General features: G+C 47.3%; 1 protein-coding gene across 1 annotated transcript in view; it reads right to left on the reverse strand.

Moving 5' to 3' along the window:
• Window positions 1-11,839: 11,839 nt before the first annotated feature.
• LOC144156243 (uncharacterized) overlaps window positions 11,840-20,652 on the reverse strand; it is a 41,861-nt gene continuing 33,048 nt past the window's right edge. Inside the window, exon 7 of the mRNA XM_077688154.1 lies at window positions 11,840-20,647. Coding sequence (XP_077544280.1) covers window positions 20,517-20,647 — 131 coding nt within the window. The 3' untranslated portion in view covers window positions 11,840-20,516. The remainder of the gene's footprint in view (window positions 20,648-20,652) is intronic.

Raw genomic sequence — 20,652 nt, forward strand, 5'->3', positions numbered from 1 at the left:
AGGTCCGGGGCGGTGTCCCTGGACACCGAGTTCCCAATTCTGTTTGGATGTGCGGGGTCTGTGATGAGCGTGAAGTTCAGATCGCTTGCGCCCAGCGCCAGGTTCTTCCCATTGATGTTACTCTTGGCGTATCCCCACGCAGAGTCCATTGCGCTAAAGTCTCTGCAAGCAAGTAGTACGTGCTTGCCGGCAGTTTCGCTCGCTTTGTGTAGGACGCTTCTAAATCTCTGTTGACTCTGCGACGGGTTACGGTATAAGTTTAGGATGAAAATGCTGTGCTTTCGCTGCTTCCTCAGAACGATTTCCGTCAGCGTGTGATCGGCACCGACGTTCTTGAGTTCGATGAAGGTTAGTCCCTTCCTGACCAGAGTGCATACTCCACTGCCACCTGCAGGGGCCGCGTGCAGCCGGAAGCCTGGGAGGGACGGTGTATTCGTGAGTGTCTCTTGCAGTAGCAGCACGTCCGGTTTCCTGCCGACTTGCTCGATATGCTGCTGGACGACTGCTCGCGTTTTCCTTGGAAACCACGACAGTTCAACTGCCACAACACTACGCTTGTTGTGCCGGCGGCCATGTTTGAACCAGGTGGAATTCGTTGGGTTGTGCTTGGTGGGTGGCTCATGGTTAATTGTACGTTCCTTTCGAGGACAATGAACTTGTTATGTTCCACGAGGGTGGTTTGAATAGAATCTATGGCGGTCCTCATGACCATCATCATTCCCTCGAGCCTCACAATGTTGTCTTCGACGCTGTTCTTAGTCTCGCGCGCCTCGACCGCTCGTTTCTTAGAAGCCGATTCTGGGACGCTCTCGCTGGTCTTGCTTGGTAACCAGCTGCTCGCTCTGCTGTGTCTTGCTTGCAGTTGTTTCTTTCTCTTCCAGCTTCCTGTTGAGTTCCTGGACGGTGGAGTTCATGGCTGCATTTTCTCGTTTCACGGCTGCGTTTTCTTCCCGCAGTTCCTTGATCAGCTCATATATTTCATTGTTTCTCACTTGCTTCGCTTCTTTCTGGGTGTCGGTTGACTTCCCTTTCATGGCCCCTCTTGCTTTGTCGGCCCAGCTCACTCTATCCTGTGACTGAGACGACCGCCTGGTTTTGGAAAGGTCGGCGCTGCAGCTGCGTTTTTTCTGTTTGCTTCCTCTCGACTGCGAGCGATTCCTGGAAGGCGTTCTTGACTTGTGCGCAGCTGGCTTTCCGAGCGCCGGGAATTGTGCTCGCTCTCCAGCTGGATGTCGACCTTTCGTCGCTTTCATTGCCTTCTGCGTACGATGTACGGTGTCTTGTATCTCGCCTAGCACTCTCTGGCGCCGGTTGAGTGCGCGCCGCCGCAGAGTTTGCACTTGGGTGTACAGGGGTGACTCTCCTCGGGGTTCTGAAGCCCGCATCCCACGCATGTGCGGGCGGTTGGTATTGGGCATACGTCTGTCTTTGCGGTGTCCGATGCGTCCGCACTGGTGGCAAACCTCGATTTGGTTCTTGTACAGATGGCACCGGAGGAGTCCAGTCCCGAATCTGACGAAGTTGGGGAATTACGAGCCCTCAATGGCTACTATGACCGTTCTGCTGCCGATTCTTTTTGTTGCCATGGCCGTTGGGTTTCTCGAATTTACTGCCGTGGCGTCAATTTCTCGTGGGCTTATTTTGGTTGGGATGCCTCTGATCACCCCCTTGACGGTGTCGTGTGAGGCGGCGCAGTAGACGCTGACTTCGTATAGCTTGCCTAGAACGTTTATCTCTTGAACGCTGTGGTAGTGTGTGGCGTTTTGTTCTTTGGATGCACTAACGACGATGATATTCTGTGCATTGTTCGAGCACAGGATGTCCCCACTGTCTTCGTTGTGGTTGAAACCATCCGCTCGTTAGATCGCCAAAAAGACTTCCGTGGCCCCTAGCTTGGCGATGTCAAGGCCACCATTCTTGGTCGTATGATTTCTTCCTGCGTTAAGGCTGGCGTTCTTGTGGCTCTGATGACCGAGGCCTTGACGTTCTTAATTTCTCTTGCTGCTTCCTTTCCTTGGGTATTCGCCACAGTGGATGCTGAGCTTGCTTTGCGTTGTCGGTGTCTCGACACGCGTTCTCCCGCAAGCTTCCATCCTGCGTGTTGGAAAAAATCCTCAGGCGAAAATTCTTCTTCCTCGACTTGCACGCACATCTTGGCTTCGAGGTTCGAAGAAGCCATTGCGTAACCGCCACTGGCCGGCTAACCCTTGATTTAGGGTTACCGGAGCGGCCGCGGCTTCGAAACTTCCCGCGTTCGTAAAATAAAAAATAATGGCTTGCCTGGGGGACATCTGGTCTCCCAGTGATCGCGTGGAGAATCTCTGTCGACCGGGACTGGTTTCGTGGCCTTGCATCCACTTGGCGCGTCAGAAAACCGGTACTCGATGGAGCCGATGTGAAGCACTCCCGCATCGGTTGGCCCCCTGGTTGCCTGTCCTCGAAAACGGCCATTCAAAATTTCGCAAGGGGGCTCCTATCCCCACAGGCACTCAAAATTATCTCTCAAAATCCCCCCTCCAACGCAGCAGAACTGATCTCAACCCCTCCTCACGCCGGGATGGGAGGTAATGAGGCGGCTCATTCTGCTGCTCGATTGATTGACTGTGGGGTTTAACGCGCCGACGCTACACGCTCGAGAGTTCACTTTCCAAGCCAGGCCTCGTCTCCTCGCACGCTGCCAGATTAGCTAGAAACAGCCTACTCAGCTATCACGACATAGCGACACATTTCCGCCTCGCCCACCGCGTATATCCGCCCGCCCACGTCAGTCTCAACAACGTGCAAGAACGCACGTGGCGCCTGCGGCAGACAGGTAGCTTCCCCTGTTGCGCTGCTCCATTGCACACCCCCGGCTTTATTAACACGAAAGTGTTTTATTCCCGGATACACCAAGATTTCCCTGACGTCATATTCGTCACGGAAATGACGCCAGTACAACGAGGCAAGCGGCCTGTAAAGGGTACGCCCCTGAATACAGGGTCTTCTTGCGGGGAAGCAACCTTTAGTACTAAAGAGTACGTTATCCTTAGGGTTGTTCGTTTTCGGGTTTTATGTTTTAACACAAAAGTGTTTTGTGCCAGGATAACCAAGATTTCACTGACGTCATGTCCGTCACGAAAATGACGTCAGTACACCTTTGCCGAAGCGACCTGCCAGCAGGAAGTCGCTCGCCAAGCACACCCACAAGACAGCCGCCGACCCGCAAACAATGCTCAGCTGCAGATTTCGCTGCACATTTCACTTTCGTGTTTTGCCGATTCCTATGACAGAGGAATCAACCACAGTTTTTTCCCTCCGGAACTGTCCCATGATGGTGTCACATTCCCGCCACCTGATACCACACCATGTGGGCTTGTCCCAATGATCCCTTTCCCTCTATAACCTACGACGAGCACTGGGATAGTGCGCTGGGCAGCTCCGATCCGGAGGTTCAAGCCTCTCTGACGATTCGGGCCGCCGTTATCGCCGCCAGGCTAAACACAGCGGCCACCACGTCCAGAGCTTGACTCAATAAAGTTTATCTCTCTCTGTCTTTCTCTCGGCGTTCTCTCCCTCTGGGATCTTGATTATAGCGGCGCCATGGTGCCTAGCATTCCCCTCGACACTTGTGGCGTTACTTGGCATCGCTCTTTCTTGCTCACGCGGCATTCTCTCCGTCTGGGATCTTGATTATAGTGACGCGGTGCCTAGCATGCCCATCGACACTTGTGGGCGATACCTGGCATCGCTCTTTCTTGCTCACGCGGCATTCTCTCCGTCTGGGATCTTGATTATAGTGGCGCGGTGCCTAGCATGCCCATCGACACTTGTGGGCGATACCTGGCATCACTCTTGCTCATGCGGCATTCTGTACCTCTGTGATCTTGGTTATAGCGGCGCCGAGCATGCCAACAGACACGTGTGGGCGTTGCGTAGAATCGTTCTTTCCGCCTGTGATCTTGATTATAGCGGCGCGGTGCCTAGAAATCCCCTCGATACATGTGGGCGTTACCTGGCATCGCTCTTTCTTGCTCACGCGGCATTCTTCCACTTTGTGCTCTACACTGGCAGAATTCCTACCCCGACAGAACGGCAGAGACAATGTTACACGCTGAGACCCCAGGGCTAGCTACAGCGCTAAAAGCCGCAGGAGTACCAAGCACCACAAAATATTTTAAGTGCAATGCACTTCTTAAGCGACCCTGAACCTGCGTCCACCGGCGATGTCCGCGCACGTGGAGATGGGCGCGCGCAGCCTGGCCGCTGGCATGGCACATACCCACGTGGGGGATTGGCCAGGAATCTCCTCGTCTTCCTTGGCAACGGGGGGAGATGGGCGCGCGCTGCCTGGCCGCTGACATGGCACATACCCACGTGGGGGATTGGCCAAGAATCGGGCGTGAGAAGGGCTAATGCACCTGCTTAAAGGAGTACTGACACGAAATTTCAAAGCTGAGATCCGCTCTAGCAATCAAGTACAACGACAACACAAATAGGTGTCTGTGAATAAATGCATCTTTCTTTCTTTGTAGTTGTGTGTGTGTGTGTGATCTCTCTTTCGCGAACATTACCGAACCGCGCAAATTCAACTCGTGCATTCGCACTTTCACATTCTTCCCCTCGGGGAAATGCGGGGAATTTTATTCACTAGCCGAGAAATATAATGATTCACTACCCGTTCAGGTGCCGGGGACTTCATTTCGTTCCGGTTCAGTCCCCGTACCAGTTTGCAAACCGGTTCGAAAGCTTTGAGCGGATTCGTGTATCGGATCAACAGGTTGAATTATTAAGCAAATGTGGAAAATATTTTTTGACTTCAAGGCGACCATAAAGCCGAACTACAAGTTTAGTTTATTACAATGACTGCTTTGTACCAATGAAAGTGGTGCAATTTCCAAGTCAACTTTCAACAATTAGGCTAGATATTAGGCAAAACAGATGAAGTAGTCCCCAGCCCGTATGTCGCCACAGGGACCAGTCTAACCGACTGGCGGCCCCGTACCAAATCCGACGCGCATAGCTTTTTTGAATGCTAACGAGGAGTTAAACCACTCATATCTGTTTTTAATATTTTTTCCGTTACGTCAATACTGAGGTTGGGTATACGCGCCGAAGCTACTACACCTGGGCTATGAAGTGCGCCGTACTGGAGGGCTCCAGATTAATTTCGACCACCTGGAGATCGTTAACGTGCGCCGAGATGTCGACACACGGGCGTTTTCGCTTTTTGCCTCCATCTGAAAAGCAGCCACCGCGGCCGGGATCGAACGCACGTCCTTGGGCTCAACAGCCCAACCATGCCACTGAATCACCGCGGGTCGATTCAGTTCCGGTTTTCGGTTCGGCTTCGCTTTGACAACTTGATTAAATTAGGTTATGTTCGCGCGTTGAACGCTGCCAAGTTCACGCAGTTCAACCAAAGGCGGCCTGTCCGGACTTATTTTCGCCATACAAAATATTTATTGTTTGCTTAATTACTTCCCCACCGTATTCGGGTGAGTTTTTGTCATTATATAATTCTTAAACTTTTTTTTAAGATTGTTGTGAGCATTTATGGAGCTTTCGCTTGTTTTGGGCTTCTCCACCAAAGTCACGCCGCGTTGTTTAGGTTTTGTTGCGCCCTTATTTGCTTGTTAGATCAATTGCATCTGGCCACCCTGAAGCATTCCCATAAACCCCGCGCGTGCTGTCGTCTGTCGTGTCACTCGTGTGCCAGCGTTCCATATTCCACGGAGGCAGCCGAAGAATCGCACCCGTCTTTCGTTGCCGACAGTTTCCCAACGAAGCTCTAGAAAATCGGCAACGAATGTGAGTCCGGCGCGATTTCTTTCTCCACGGACGGCACCGCAGTGGCCATAGACTATTGCGAATTCCAGTCGGACTACCTTGCCAACCGGGTGGATATCTTCAAGACGACCAACGTCTCGACCCAAATTCCAATCCGACTACCTCGATAACCGGCTGGACATCTTCAAGACGACAAGCATCTCTGCTTCATTTGCAAATTCCAATCCGACTACCTCGCCAACCGGGTGGACCTCAAGACGACCTACGTCTCTACCAAATTCCAATCCGACTACCTCGCTAACCGGCTGGACATCTTCAAGACGACAAAAATCTCTGCGTCATTTGCAAATTCCAATCCGACTACCTCGCCAACCGGGTGGACCTCTTCAAGACGGCCAACATGCCGACATCAGGCAGCTAAACCTGTACGGGTTCCGAACGGTTGGTCCACAGTGCAGGCTGACCGTGGGAAATTTGGGACGCCCGGACTGGCACGTATTTCGCAACGACCGCTTCACTGCTTCACATGCTGCCTGCGTCGACCCGCAAGAAGCCCAAGTCCATCATGGCGGCGGCCCTGAACCCTCCGCGGGAAGCCCGCGCCAGTGCCATGGGCCCGTGTATGGTGGCCGTGTGGTGCACAGCCAAGGAAACGGCATGCCGTGGCGTGACAGACAGTGGTCAGGCGCACCCTGGATAGACAGCGACGCGCTCCACAGCCGGCTCGCCTCTAGGGGCCATCTTCGCGCCCATCCGGCGTTTCGAGAAGGGCTGTCGGAACACCATCGGGCATTCCGGCCTCGAACAACATACGCCTACAGCGTGATCGTGCACAATTAAGCGGACCAAATCAACACCCTATAGATAAGAAAACCTGTGCGCTGCTTCGCATTTCCACCTTTTGTCGTGTAATGGAAAACGGCTGTCGGCATACTTTAACAATCCCATAATTTGAGTATTTACGTCTGGAAGAACAATAAACTTGTCAAAACTCGTGCTTTATATCATTGTAAATCTTTCTTCCTGGTACATGGGTACCGACGTTGCAGGCGTTGAAGCTCGCCGACGTTTATCAGGCAGCGGTCTCAACGCTTCGCCCTTCCGCGTTTTAATCTCTTATCGGAACCCTTATAAATGTTCGGGCATGAAACCCCCTTCGTGAAACCCACCTTCGAATTTTAGGCCTGAAGCGACAGATAAGTGTTGTGACCGAATTATGACAGAAAAAAAGGTGCTTTTGCCAGCCATCTGCCGTAAACACTTGTCTCACTCGAGAGGCAACTTCTGTCATGTTTCATGCGCTCCAATTTTTAGAACAAGTATGCACCAACTTGCCCAACAATGTGTTTTACTGTAGCCTGTTAGCTTTTCGCATGTCCTAGAAACTTTTGACGACTGTACATTACTCGAAACGGCATCTGTGAAGTATAAAAAGCCTGCCCAAATTTTCGTCAAGCCCATCTGCATCAGAACTTTATACATAAAAGTTGCCTCCAAACGATCAACTAAGCTAAATGTCTACTTACCTGTAAGCCGTGTTTGCAAACTATGCTGTACCAGTCATGGAAGCTTACCCATGAAATGGTGCATTCCAGTTTTTGTAATGGCGATTGCAAAGTATGGGCTTCTTATTGAGAAATATTTGAAAAAAAAATTTTGTCTGTCATATTCATTTTGACAGCAGAAACTGCTATTTGCATAGGCCTACTCAGATTGGGTGAGCGGTGGGGATTTGTTCTATGCCTGCTGTAGCGTGACTGGCCCTAGCCTGTCATTATGGTAACGTATACCTAAGGTGCGGACAGTTTGCAGAGGGCTGAATGGCCCTTGATGATGACTGTTTGGTCATGGAAGGAGGGAGGGAAAACGTTTATATTTTTTAGTGGTTGGGCGGCACTCCACTGGGGTCTTGTGTATGTGCGACAGCTCCCGACAGGGTCAGCAGGGGTGGTACCCTTGGTCCAGGTGGTGATATTGGTAGGCCATCGCCGTCTCCAGGCCCATAAGATGAGAAGGGCACATTTCGATGTGGTGCATGCAATGGTGGTGTTGATGCTAGTAGTAAATGGTGTTGCTGGAGGCCCTGAGGTACCCCCAGTTGGCACAAATTGCATGCGAGATGCCTGGGATAAGATTGAGTTTAGATGCGAGTCTCGGCAGGGTGATGTAAAAGGGAAGGGCAAGATGAGTGAGCCATACCTTTGGCTGATGTCAAAGTTTCTAGAGGTGTGGGGGCCGCCTTGCGGTCTTTGAGGAAGGCTCGGATGTGGTTGCGAGTGGCGGCTTTGCATTTTAGGGCTTGCAGTCAGACTGGAACAGCTGTATTTGCGACACTGTCAAACACGCCCTGCACATTAACGGCTCGGCTGAGTCTTGCCGAGGTCAGTATTCAAAAGTTTGCCGATGTGTGCGGTCAGGGAGATGGGTTGAAGATTGTCGATAGTGATCGGCTTGTGGAGTTTAGGAAGAGTAATGCTGGCGTGGCGCCAGTAGGCTGGTACAGTGTTGTGGGACCACTGGCAGTTGCAACAGTGGAGTAGCCAGTGAAGGCGTTCATCCTTGAGGTTGCAGAGGAGGCTGTAGGTGATCATATCATGGCTAGGGTCGTGTTACGGGTTGACGTGGCGAGGGCTGGTGCTAATTCAGTTCAAGTGAAAAGGAGAGTGTCTAGGGCAGGGTGAGGTGCCACTTTGCAGTCAGGGTGATGCGTGATAGCAGTGCTAGTTTCACAGTTTGGTGCGAATTTGGGTCAGAAGGTGTGCCAGGGAGGGCAGTTAGTTGTAGACAGGTAATACCTTAGGAGGTGGCCATTTTAGAAGGGCTGGTACCCTTGTGGCACCAAAGGATGCACCAGGTGCCCTTGGTAGCCAGGATCCCACCCAGTTGGTTGCAGAATGCAAGCCAGTTTTGGGAATAGAGGGCTTGTAGGGTGACATGGTGCTTTTGAGAACCCTGTTGTGCTTTTGGCAGTGCCATCTTTCCAGAAGGCCCCTGCAGGCAACCCAGAGGTGGTCGAGATGAAGGGGTCAACAGCGAGGACAGTAGGGGTGAATGATATGTTCTGAATATGTCTCGTGTAGTTTGTGGAGGCGTTGTGACCAGGAGACGGAAAAGTCATAGGGTCCTGTCACAGAGCATGTCAGTTGACGAGATCAGCCAAGCAGATTCCTTGACGACTTGCTGAGCAAAGGAGTGTGAGGCAGATGATAAAGTGACCGCGGCCGAGTGCATCGGGCAAGGTCTTCCAGGATACATTGCACGCAAAGCTAAAAATTAGGGATGCTGGTGCCTAAGTGCAAGTGCACGGGAACTGTTATTTGTTGTAAGGCGTGAAACTGACGTCGTGCCACATCTATAAAAGCTCTGCCTTTTTTTTTTTTTTTTGAGGAGATATAATTGCACTATTTTCCACAGCTCTGAAGAAGGCCAGCAAATTTTAGACACTGTCCACTACACCCAGCCACCACTATTTGTCAGTGTGGACTTCAGATTTTGAAGGGGCTATGCAGAGCAAGTACAAGTTTGTTTTATTCGAAAGATTTGGCTTTTTCTAGTGCCCCCAGCGCTTGTCCGGCAGCAATTGATGCTTTATTCACTGAGAAATTAATTTGTCCAAGTTAAAATTTTCATTCTCTTGACATATCGTGTTTCGTGACATCTGGGATGACATAACCAGGACAGGCCTTCAAGCAAACGTTGGCATGCTGCAGCGGACTGCGGAACACCTTGTTTACCATCAGTCCTCCTAGATGGCGTCACCATACTGTGCAGGACCGCCTTTGCTTTGTTTCTGCCTGCATTTGCACCTGGCTTGTTTTTGTTACAGTAAGTAGTAACCGTTTCGTGAAACATGGAGTATGCTCGACAAACAGGGTCAAGTAAGAAAATGTCGCTTACACCAATCGGCCAGTGGCATGCGAGACAGCCCCAAAGCGCTAGACTGGTGTGCAGCTACAACAAGCATAGTGCGCGCAGTGCCAACAGCAGTTTCTATGTTTTTGTGTACTTTTTTAAGTTCCATTGTTCACCTCACCATTCTTACTGCTATAATATGAACATGCGTTACATTTAAACGAAAGCAGCTCGTTCTGCAAGCTTACAAGCACTGCCTAACTTGCGTTTGCTTTTGCTGGCCTCAACCAATCGCACAGCTGTGCATATTAAGTCATAGGTTCTAGCGAGGAAAACGAGCTAGTGAGTCCCATGGCCACTGCCTTTTATTCTTCTAATTGTATAGCTTATTTGAAGGAAGTTTACCTTAAAAGTGGCGTCAGTATGATTCTATCGAGACAATCTTTTAAATGCACCAAACTTGCATTTTATCCGTCTGCATGGCCCTTTTATGATCGTGCACACACTGTGCTGGTTGGCTGTGCCAAAACGTACGCATCTGGTATCAGTGCTACAGGCAGCACAGGAACCACAGCGATCTCCAGTGCTCAGTGTTAAGTTGTAAGTGAAAAAAAATTAGACCACAGCTTTTAGTTGTGCCAGGCCATGCTTAATTGTCATTTTTGTACTCGTAACCATAAACTCGACACCAACTATGTGAACACTGTGTACAGTCATGGACAAATGAGGCGTAATCGCAAAAATATGAACCAGGGGTGCTATTCTCGTAACTGTCCCTTTTGAAAACGTCCCTTTTGCGTCCCTTTCATCGTGACGTACTTCCGGTTAAGAAGTGGACGTGGACAGCATGGAAAAAGGTTGGCAGTAGGTTTGCCGCACTTGTGTAACGTCACGTCCGGTTGTTTGCTTTTAGCCAATCGGGGTTCGCCAAAAGGGACACTTTTGAAAGGGACGCGAAAGGGACAAAACTCGAGAAAACCGCCCCAGAACACACACATAGTTAGAGCCCCTAGCTTTCCGCGATTCTGCAATTCCGCAAAAAATCGTGGAATTAAAGTGTTTTCGTGGAATTAAAAAAAAAAAACATTAAAAGTGTGGCGTTATGTCCCCAAAACGATATATTTGGTGAAATATGGCGGAAAAGTAATAGCAAAGTGGTTTCTATTGTCTGCAACATTTTTACTGTTGAAAATTTAAATTTTCATCTGCGTATTCCTACCTTATCAAATAATAAAAGTGGCTAGGTGGCGCAGCCTCCACCCGAATCAAGGGGCTTAGCCATAGCCACAGAAAGAGAACATTGCACAAGGCAAGGCCGGTCAGATTGCAAACAAATGAAGGGTGCAATGAGTAAAGCGGCTAGCAAGGCGCTAGTATACTTGGAGAACTCTGACACTTGGAAGTTCTTCAAGAGTGTGAGGTGCTTGGACCCCCAGCAAGTTGGGTGTCTCTCAGAGAAGAGATCAGAGTTTGGGGCCGTTCCTGGATTTATAGCCCTAGCTGCTGAATGGCAAGTGTATCTGAAGTCTGCCCAAGACCTCAAGTCTAGTGACAGGGACTTTTCACAATTTCTTTCTAAACAAGAAAAGCCAGGTGGAGATTTTGATGTCCTGGCTTTCTGGGCTGGGATGGAACACCTGACTCCAACACTTTCTTCCATTGCCCTTAAATACCTGTCGGTGCCAATCAGCTCTGTTGACACAGAAAAGTCATTCAGTCGCTATGGTGACATCGTGCCTCACAACGCCATTCTCTTGGTGAAGAAACCACAAAGCATCACTAGATGCTCAGCCACAACAGCTTCCTTCAGTTGTAAATAAAATCTAGCATGTTAGGAATCTGAAGTGTCTAATAAATGAACTGTTACATATACCTTATGCCGTTGCAATGTTGTCGCGGAATTTTGCAAATTCCCCTATCTAGAATCGCAGAATTTGAAATGTTCCACCGCAAAAAGTAAGGGGCTCTACACATAGTGCATTTCTTTCCATGCAAGTCAAAATTACGCGTGGCTCAATTACAGTAGCAAAGTGAGGAAATGCGATTTTCAAATAAACCAATAGCACGCACCTCCACGAATAGTACTTTTCAATTTCGTGTTCTCTGGTTCACATTTTTATGCTCGCATTGTGTTCGTCCATGAATGCACTTTATGCAGATAGGTGGCTCCAAGAGATACTGCTCAGCCAGTTTTCTGGGCCAGAAAGAAAGCTAAATTACCTGAAAGCTCTCACATTTTATTTCCTGCAGTTTTTACACTCGGAATTGAAGGAATACAGGGCCACTATATTTTTTGACATGATCACAACCATAAAAATTTAACATTGAAACAAGAATAGCACACCTAATAAGGTGACTCAATGAAGCTGAAAATGCACGAATAAAAAATTGTGTACCAATACACTATTGTTGCAACTTGCTAAGATTTTATTAGCTGTAGCTACTGATTAATTGCAACAGCAAAAAAACATTGCTACAATAAACATTATGTCTGAATATAGGTGGACTCTTGAACTAACATGTCCAAAGAGAAAAATGATGCCGTAAAATATTCATGGACAAAACATCAGCCTTACAAAGGCCACGGTCCATTGACCAGACAAAATTCAGAGTCTGACAGATGGATGCACTGGTGTGCACTGTGTGGGTAAAAAAAAGTGTTATACCACCAAACAAATTTAATCCAGAAGATCCTCACAAGACATTCAAAAGGCCAAGAGAGGAAGATCTGAACATCATTCAGAATGCAATGCTATTCGGCAATCACAGTACGGCTGTCTATAACTTCATAAACAAGCCAAAGTAAAGAAATCACAATTACTTTGGACGGAAGGTCTAGTTCACAGCTATGGTGCAACTTGCTCTCTACTATGTAGACATTGCAGTGTGAAGGCATTCCTTTGCCAACACGCCAGAAACTCCAAAATCGTGCAGTGTGAAAATCTACCAAGTTTTCACCAGATGAGATGCTGGCCAAAAACATACCTTTGCAGGTGCTTGTAGCATCTGTGATTAAGGGTTCAATTCAAATCTGGTTTCATTGTGCCATGCTTGGCTGGGGAGAAATGGGCCCCGAATTTGACTCCAACACACACTGAGAAACCCAATCATTACACAAATAATGAAAAACAAATACTGTATAAAATCAATGCTATTAATTAATCTTATAATCAAACATAAATTGGAAAAACTGCGTACAATAGCCATCCTTCCGTGGCAAGCTAAAGAACAAAATTTAAAACTACTCAGCTCCTGTAGGTTTGTACTAATCTGTCTGAAGAACGATGAAGAACCACTTTCAAAGTGAGCCCACGATGAACGAAAGTCTATATACAAGCCCGTGGTCTTACATTGCATAGTAAAAGCTGGTAGCTGGAGCCACAAAGTATATTCAGGCCCTTTTGCAACAGCCATTTTTCATTCCTCCAGGACTGAAGAGGTAGAGTATATTATGATTTGCTGCAAAACTTCATCTACTAAATGGCTTATGCAAATCAAATGAATAAAAAATAAAGTGTGGCAGAGAAGGACATATGCATCAGAAGAATATCTATACCATATAATCTTAAAACCAGCAAGCCAAAATATAAAAAATCAACAAGGAATCAACAGGTTGATGAAAATGTTAATGCAGCCAATACGCACTTGTAAACAAGTGAATTTGGTTGGACTAGCACACAAAAGATGTTTGTCTTTGGCTTCCCCAACTGGCTATAACAATCAAGCCAGTTTAACAATGGTATACAAAGATTGCAATGTTTGCATAACTAGCACTATAAGTTAATGTTTTTTGCATCCACATACATAATGTTTCTATGACTGCACTAGTGTAGCCAAAGCAGCATTTTGATACACGAGACAAACACACTGTAAGGAATTGACTTTCAGGTACACAGAAAAATACTGGATTTGTGCAGCCTTCAGCATGTGAAACTTATGCCACTCACACCTACATTTACGTTACATAATGCGAGAAATAGTGAAGAACAACTGTAATGAGCAAAATCAGCAGTGCCAATGCTGCACTCCCTTGGGGGGAAGAAAAGTAATGCCCAAGGGTAGCCCAGAAGAATAAACACTAAACTAAATGACACAATCAGACAATGCTTGGCAGTATGCCTATGTTTACGGAAGAATGCCAATGGCCGCAAACAGCAGGCGGGTGAGAAAATGTACAGCCAAGCAAATGTACAGCCAAGCAGTGAAAAGCAAAGAGTGAACCATCAGGCTTTTCGTTTCAGCAATACCCCCTGTGCCACACTTAGGCATATAGTCTGTGTGTGAGATTGCCATACCCCTCGGCACTCCCACAGACTATCCGGCAATGCTAGCACGAGAAGCCTGGTGGTCCGTTGGTCACTGCCGGCCAACTGTACATTCAGCTGTGGCAAAAGCAGCCTTGCTGTTCCATTTTTCGCAATGTTACTCCAGGAGTTTTATCCAGCCGAAGCAGTCCAGCACACGCACACTGTGGCCACTTGCTTCACGGCTTTACGCATGCAGGGACAGACCTGGTAGGATATCACGAGACCCTCGCAATGCACCACCTTTTGGCAATGGTTGCCCTGGTGGGCACAAACACACACACACTATCTTGACTTGGCTGCCTTACATTGAACAAAAAAGGCACCCAACCTCTGAGAAGCCATTTATCAGCTGATTCGCAAAAACAGTAATTGTTATGGAATTCGCAGGAGCGAAAAACAATGCTGCCAACATTACGTTACGCGTTCCAGTGCATTCCAACGCTCAACTCAGCCCACTGAAGCCACTTCAGCATAGCGCACACTGAGCAGTCTTTTTTTTTCCACAATGAAAAAAGAAAACTGACCCAAAAGCGAACATTTCTAAACCAGCAGCTGATCACACGAATAATTCTGACTGCCAGCTTGAAGAGACACTTGAAAACAACAAAGCATCCTGCTTGCATAACAAGCGTGCACACTGATGGGACGCCAGTTGGCAACTGCGCATGCCCACACGCGGTGGGAATGGCCAGAGGCGGCAGTGCTGCAGCGCAGCGGGGCAGACCACAGCAGTTCCGAATGCCCGACTACACTGATGACCACAAATCACACACGGGGCTATGAATGCACAGGTGGTTGTTGACACAAACTCAAAATAGTACCGCAACATTCCCAGAGATAACCCAACAGAGTTTCTTCACGTGATTTTCCTCTTTGGTATAGGGCTTGAAAGACAGCCCACTTCTAGAAATGATCTCACTGGATTGCTCGAGAAGGGGAGGAGGTCAAAAAAGGAAAGGTCGTTTTAGCTGGTCTGCTGAAAAGGCTGACTTCAGCAAAAGCAAAGTAAGCAAAGAACGAGTAACAAGAAAAAACTGTCATCTTTAGTAGAGTTGCCCCTTGCTGTGACAAGTTTCAGCCTTGAAGGTCTAAATAATAATAGAAAAGAGAGCAACGCAAATTCGATTCATAACTGGTTTCAGCAATGCTTTTCCAAATCCAAAGAAGCCATCAAGTTTTCCAAAAATCATGTTACTCAACCTGTCAATGTTTAGGGGCGGTGAAATGCAACAGATGCTTAAAAAGAAGAGGGGAATTTCATGTCGAAAGTGTGGTCATCAGTCACAAAGTTGGTGCCTAGTCCTTCAAGTCTGTACCGACTGACTTAGATGGGTCCAAAGTTGACCAGCTCCACAAGCAAGTCACGTTGGCAGTGCCACCTTCTCCCTTATTGCCAATCATGTTCAACAACCTGTGTGATAGGGTGCGTTCCAATTTACCGTTTAGACAGCTTTGTTGCCGTCTTAGCGAACAGTACGCCATGTTAAGCCCCGTTCCAATTCAAACGAAGCAGTCAACGAAGAGTGCTTCGAGGAGACAGCATCAAAGTCAGCAACGATGCAGGCTACCTTCCTGTCTAAACTAATAAGTGACGCCAGCACCACCTTTTTGCGTATTAATGTTAAAACAAAAACACTTGTTCCTTTATTTAAATAGTGATGATGATGACTTTGTTTAATTTTTTAATTACGTAACGTTTGTAATAACAACGGTAATATTAGTTACGAAACTTGCGGCTTGCGCATCTCAACATGTCTGCTACGACGCTGTCGTCTGCGCTGGTGCTGCGCTTGCGACCGCGGCGTCGTTCCAATTTTATTCCTTTAGACGTCTAGTTAGACTACTTCGTAGGCTGTCTACCAAGCTGTGCGCGAATTGGAACGCAGCCATAGTCAGACATTTTTTTGCATGTTCAGGGGTGAGACAGCCCAAAGAGATTTCGGAGCAGTTTTTGGAGCAGCGAAATGTCGATTTTGGAGCTGAAGAATCTTGATTTGGAGCAGTAACGACATTTGTTACGTCTCATGAGCTTAAAAAATAATTTTCAGTTATTTTGGGGGTCAAGTACACTTTTCAATCACTTTTAAATACAGAGAACACTGAAACAGCCTTACGTGAAAGTGTTTTTTAAGAGTATCACAAAGTACTAATGGCACTAGTACTTTTTTACTAACTGGTGATATTGTGTTTCGAAAACTGCCATTAACATAATCAAATTTAAGGCCTCTGCAATTATGGTGTGTTTTTTACCCTTTTGAATGGTCAAATTAATATTTTTGTAATCCCAGGCTGCATTGTACGAACGAGTGTAGTCACGGCAACAGTAGGGATTCGAGCTGACGGTCGCATAGCCCCACCAGCCTACCCGTTTCAATCCCCGAGGTGCACGTTCACCCCATTGTCATTTGAGTAGCGTTACTACGTTTAGCCACCCAGATTTTGGCATTAAATTTCACTTCGAATACATCAAGTGCTGTTACTCGCGTGCTATGGTAACCAAGCAGTCCTGCAGCTAATTGGACGCTGCCTGAACAGGTCGCAGAGCCGCAGCGCAGCAGCCCGCAACTTTTGTGCTGACCGCTCCATTCCCGAGGCTCGCGATCTCGCTTCAAACACAGCAACAACTCAGCGTTTTGTAACACCACAACGGGCCAAAAAAGTTCACTTCATGAGCCCCGATTATAGACGCGCGCACCGCGTTTTGCCCTCAAGGACAAACCACGCCGAAGTCGTGGGCATCCCATTTCAATGAACTTCTTTCGAGCCGCGCAGCTTCCCGTAATCTGGCACCAATCTCAAACCTTATCCCCGCGTTAATGTCACTGTTCAGAGCCACAACAGATAGAATGAATAGACTGGAACCCAGCTGATAGTGTAAAATAAAAAAGGGAAAATATCGGCAATGCCCACTGAGCACCTCAAGTACCCAGCAGCAGCCGGATCAGGTGGCAGTCATATATGTTTGTTGCCACAGCGATGCCCAATCGGGAAGGCCGTTTCAGCGAACACGGACGGAAAGCCAATCGCGTTTTAGAAGCTATCGTTTGCTTCATTTCAGTCTATTAATTTGTGCTGTTTCTGCGTTTGCGATTGGCCGACGATAAAAGCGGTGACCGAGATGTGGGAGTCTTTCTTTCCCGCTGAAACTGACATGAGCATCAAAATCCGTGCCTTTCAGTCTGTTTTGAAGCAGTCTGGCGCAATTTTCGCAATTTTGTGCTTTTGGAGCAGCTTGGCGCAGGAAAACGGCATTGTATAAAAAATGCGCAAAATGCGCAGCTGTCTCACCCCTGTGTGTTGCTTGATGGTTAATGTTCATTAGTTCAAAGGTTTTGACAATGGCAAATACGGGGTTGCATTTCTGGCTCAGCTGCCACAACATTTTCAATTTTACTTTAGGTTGCGCACCAACAGTTAAGCCCCTCCTATACTTCCATCCAATTTTCCCTCTATTTCAGCTAGGTGGGCTATTTGAAGGGATGTTTTGGTAGGCAACAATATTTAAACAAAAACGGCTGTGCGATGTTATTAACAATGACATCATACAACTGTGCAACGCCTTCTTCAATGCAACTCGACAAACTTTGTCCATAAAACGTGAAGTTTTACTCGCTACAAGACATGGCCACGACAAATCTATTTCCTTTAAAACATCGTGGCAACTTTTCTTTCTTATTCACAGGATACTTCACGTAGCAGTACGCAGCACTTCATTAGCTAGGCAAGGGGACCTTGTAACCAACGATACAATTAAGCAACACGACAAAAACATATCGGGCGAGTTTTGAGCCCAACACTCTTGCCCACTTCTTATAGTGGACAAGCATGCGGCCCTCCTGTGTGCTGTTCCTAAACAGCAATATGCGCTGGTAGAACAACACCGAGCAACATAAAAAAAGTTGCGTTCATTATCTAGCAAAGAAATATCCACAACATAAAAGCTGAGACACAATACTGCCCGAAAGAAGACGGCTCACAGTGGCACAACAACACGCAACACTCCCTGCACTCGCCACTGATTTAACCACACTAGGGTTAAATATATCCCTTCATTTGTCATAGCTTTCAATATCCAACAGCTGCTAATGCAAAAAAAAAAGACAGTTTCAAATTTCAAGACTGAAAAAAGGTACTGCCAAATTTGGAAGAAATGCGCAGTTGGGCAACAGACAAAACATCCCTTCTTTGACTACTCTGCCACTAACTAGTGCGCCACAATGAGAGCACAGGTTTTACACTGGGCAAAAAAACTTCTCACCTTTATTTGGAATTGTTTCATAGATAAAGCAACAACTTCTTCCAAGTAACAATGTCTCGAAACAGCCAGATAGGTATACTGCACCACAAATTGCTCATACATCAACTACATGCTTTGAAATTATTTCAGCAGGTAGGCCGGCTCACAATCTATATGTTAGCTATAAAATGTGACTGACTAGAACTGCTACGGTTTCTGCCGACAAGGAAAATAATGATATGCTTCAACTTGATGTTACACATTCAGACAAAACAAAGAATGCAGTGGTAGTACATAAAGAGAAGTTAATATGGCAAAACTTTGTGAACTAAGCATTTTTAGCCTCTTCTGTGAAATATTTACTAAAACACTGTGTACGTGTAACAAGTGAAGCTTTCACTAAGACTTATTTGTATTAGCTGTTAAAACTGCTTTAAAAATCTGACTAAAATGCACAATGGCAAACAAAGTCTTGCTCCCAAAAAACAATGGAAGCTCTCGTTAAAACTTCCTGGCAAAGCAGTTTCTCCAAGAGAAAATGATGTTGATATGTTGATAAACACTTGGGGTGTTTTCTAACCTGGCTGTGCACGGAGTAGCATGGGGGGTGGGGTGGGAGAGACCGGCAAGGTGCCCCCCTGGACCTTGAAGGGGCAATTCAAGAGACTGCATTTACACAACAATGATGAAGCCAGTGATGATAACAAGAATAAAGAAATCCTTATCACACCAGATAAATTGATTGATTGTGCTATTGGTGGCTGCTGACCAAAGCCACTGCTGAGAATTGCAACTGCACAATTTTGGTGGCTTTAGTTCCGTTTGATCGTATCAGTTTAACGCCAATGTTCAGCTAACACACCGATAGCTGTTTTTTGGTACTCCCATTACATCCCTGACAACGTTGTGTGGCATGAAAGTTTAAAGTTTCTTAATATTAAATTTTTTCAATTAAGAAATGTTTCAGGACTGGAATTAAGTTGAGTGAGCTAGTTCTTTCAAATCGAAGGAAGTTCTGTTTCGTCTTCATGGCCTCTTTATGCTGAGGCTGTAAAGAACTTTAGTTTCCCAGCAAAATTAGTGGATGTAAATTACTGTTCCCACTGTTCATGCAGACTTTTTTTGCTTTATTTTTAAAAACTGTGCTTACCCTGGATATTCCAGGCACGGTGTGATCCCCCGTTCCTACGACCCTCAGGTGGCCAGCTAAGTAGACTGCAGCACGAATGACAGTTATTCCAAGTTGTGCTCCAGTTTCCCCATGCCAGGTTTCGTGCAGGTAGTCAGCGCTAACCCTAGCCTCTAATGGCTCCCGATTACTGTAGCACTAGAGTAAACTTTGTAGTACTGCTGCTTAAAACTTTTGCCAAAATTGGGTGTAGCTTGTTTATTTGTGTATAGCTTGTGCCACTGCCATCACAAAGCGTTAGTACCTTAAAAATGCTATATGTTATGTGCAGCCTGTTCTCCGGTTCCTGTTTCAGCTGTGGATCTGTGGTGACTGACACAAGTAAGCTGAGGTTTCTCCCCCTGGACTGTTCTTTCACATGACCCAACAGGTTCTAACAAGCCGCAAAAGAGTTCAGATCCTCAGTATGAGAAGCTTCGGGGTATAAGCAGAGACATGCTGCTAGCTACAGTTGCTTAGCAGCTATATACTCCTCTTTGGTGGCATGGTGACCAAACAGCAAAAGTTGAAGCGTAGACTAGCATCTTTTGCTGCTCAGCACATGCTAGAGGCCACGCACAGCGTACTAACTCCAAGGGACTTTGCATGTCACCCTGCTCTTCCCACTGGACAGCAGCCAAAGCCAGGAGCAGATAGTGCATCATCTGGGCATTGCCTAGCAGCACCCTCCTGCTCACACAACCTTTCCCTCATACAGCCACCGATGATGCTGAAACCAGGAAGCCCGCCAATCTCCCTCCCGCTTGTGCTTCTTTGGGGCTGCAGCTGGCGGGAAGAGACTCGCAGTGCAGTGCAAGCACATCCACTCTACCACTTCCTGGCCCCTGCCCGCACCACAGACAAAGGTGCACGTTTCTGTCAAGCGACGTGTGCACAGCAAGCCAGAGACACAAAGCCCGTGATTGTGATGCAGAGGAACTTTGCATTTACAGCTGTCAAGGGCATATCTACCTGCTGAGCCACAAAAATACATTGTGGACATTTGCTGACTTTTATTTACTTCTTATTTTCTTCAATGCCCCCCTGCCATCTGTGGGCTGTAAAATGGCTGTGAGGTACACGCGCTGGGAACCAAAACATTAGCCAACGTGTACTTTATACTTGCAACAAGGCAGTCAGCCTCGGACACAGCGGTGAAGTCCTCAGAGGAGGCGGCCACCCAAGGCTAGAGGCCAGTGTAGATGGGATCTCGGCGGCTTTCGGCCACCAGAGAGCTGATTTCAGTGGGACTGTGAGACTGCTGCCTTCTCCTGAGGTAGTACCGGGCTGAAAGGATCCCCACCACCATGATAGTAGCTGCC

The sequence above is a fragment of the Haemaphysalis longicornis genome, unplaced genomic scaffold (assembly GCF_048455015.1).
Source record: "Haemaphysalis longicornis isolate Haplotype H1 unplaced genomic scaffold, Haemaphysalis longicornis Haplotype H1 scaffold_1, whole genome shotgun sequence".
Taxonomy (NCBI): Eukaryota; Metazoa; Arthropoda; class Arachnida; order Ixodida; family Ixodidae; genus Haemaphysalis; species Haemaphysalis longicornis.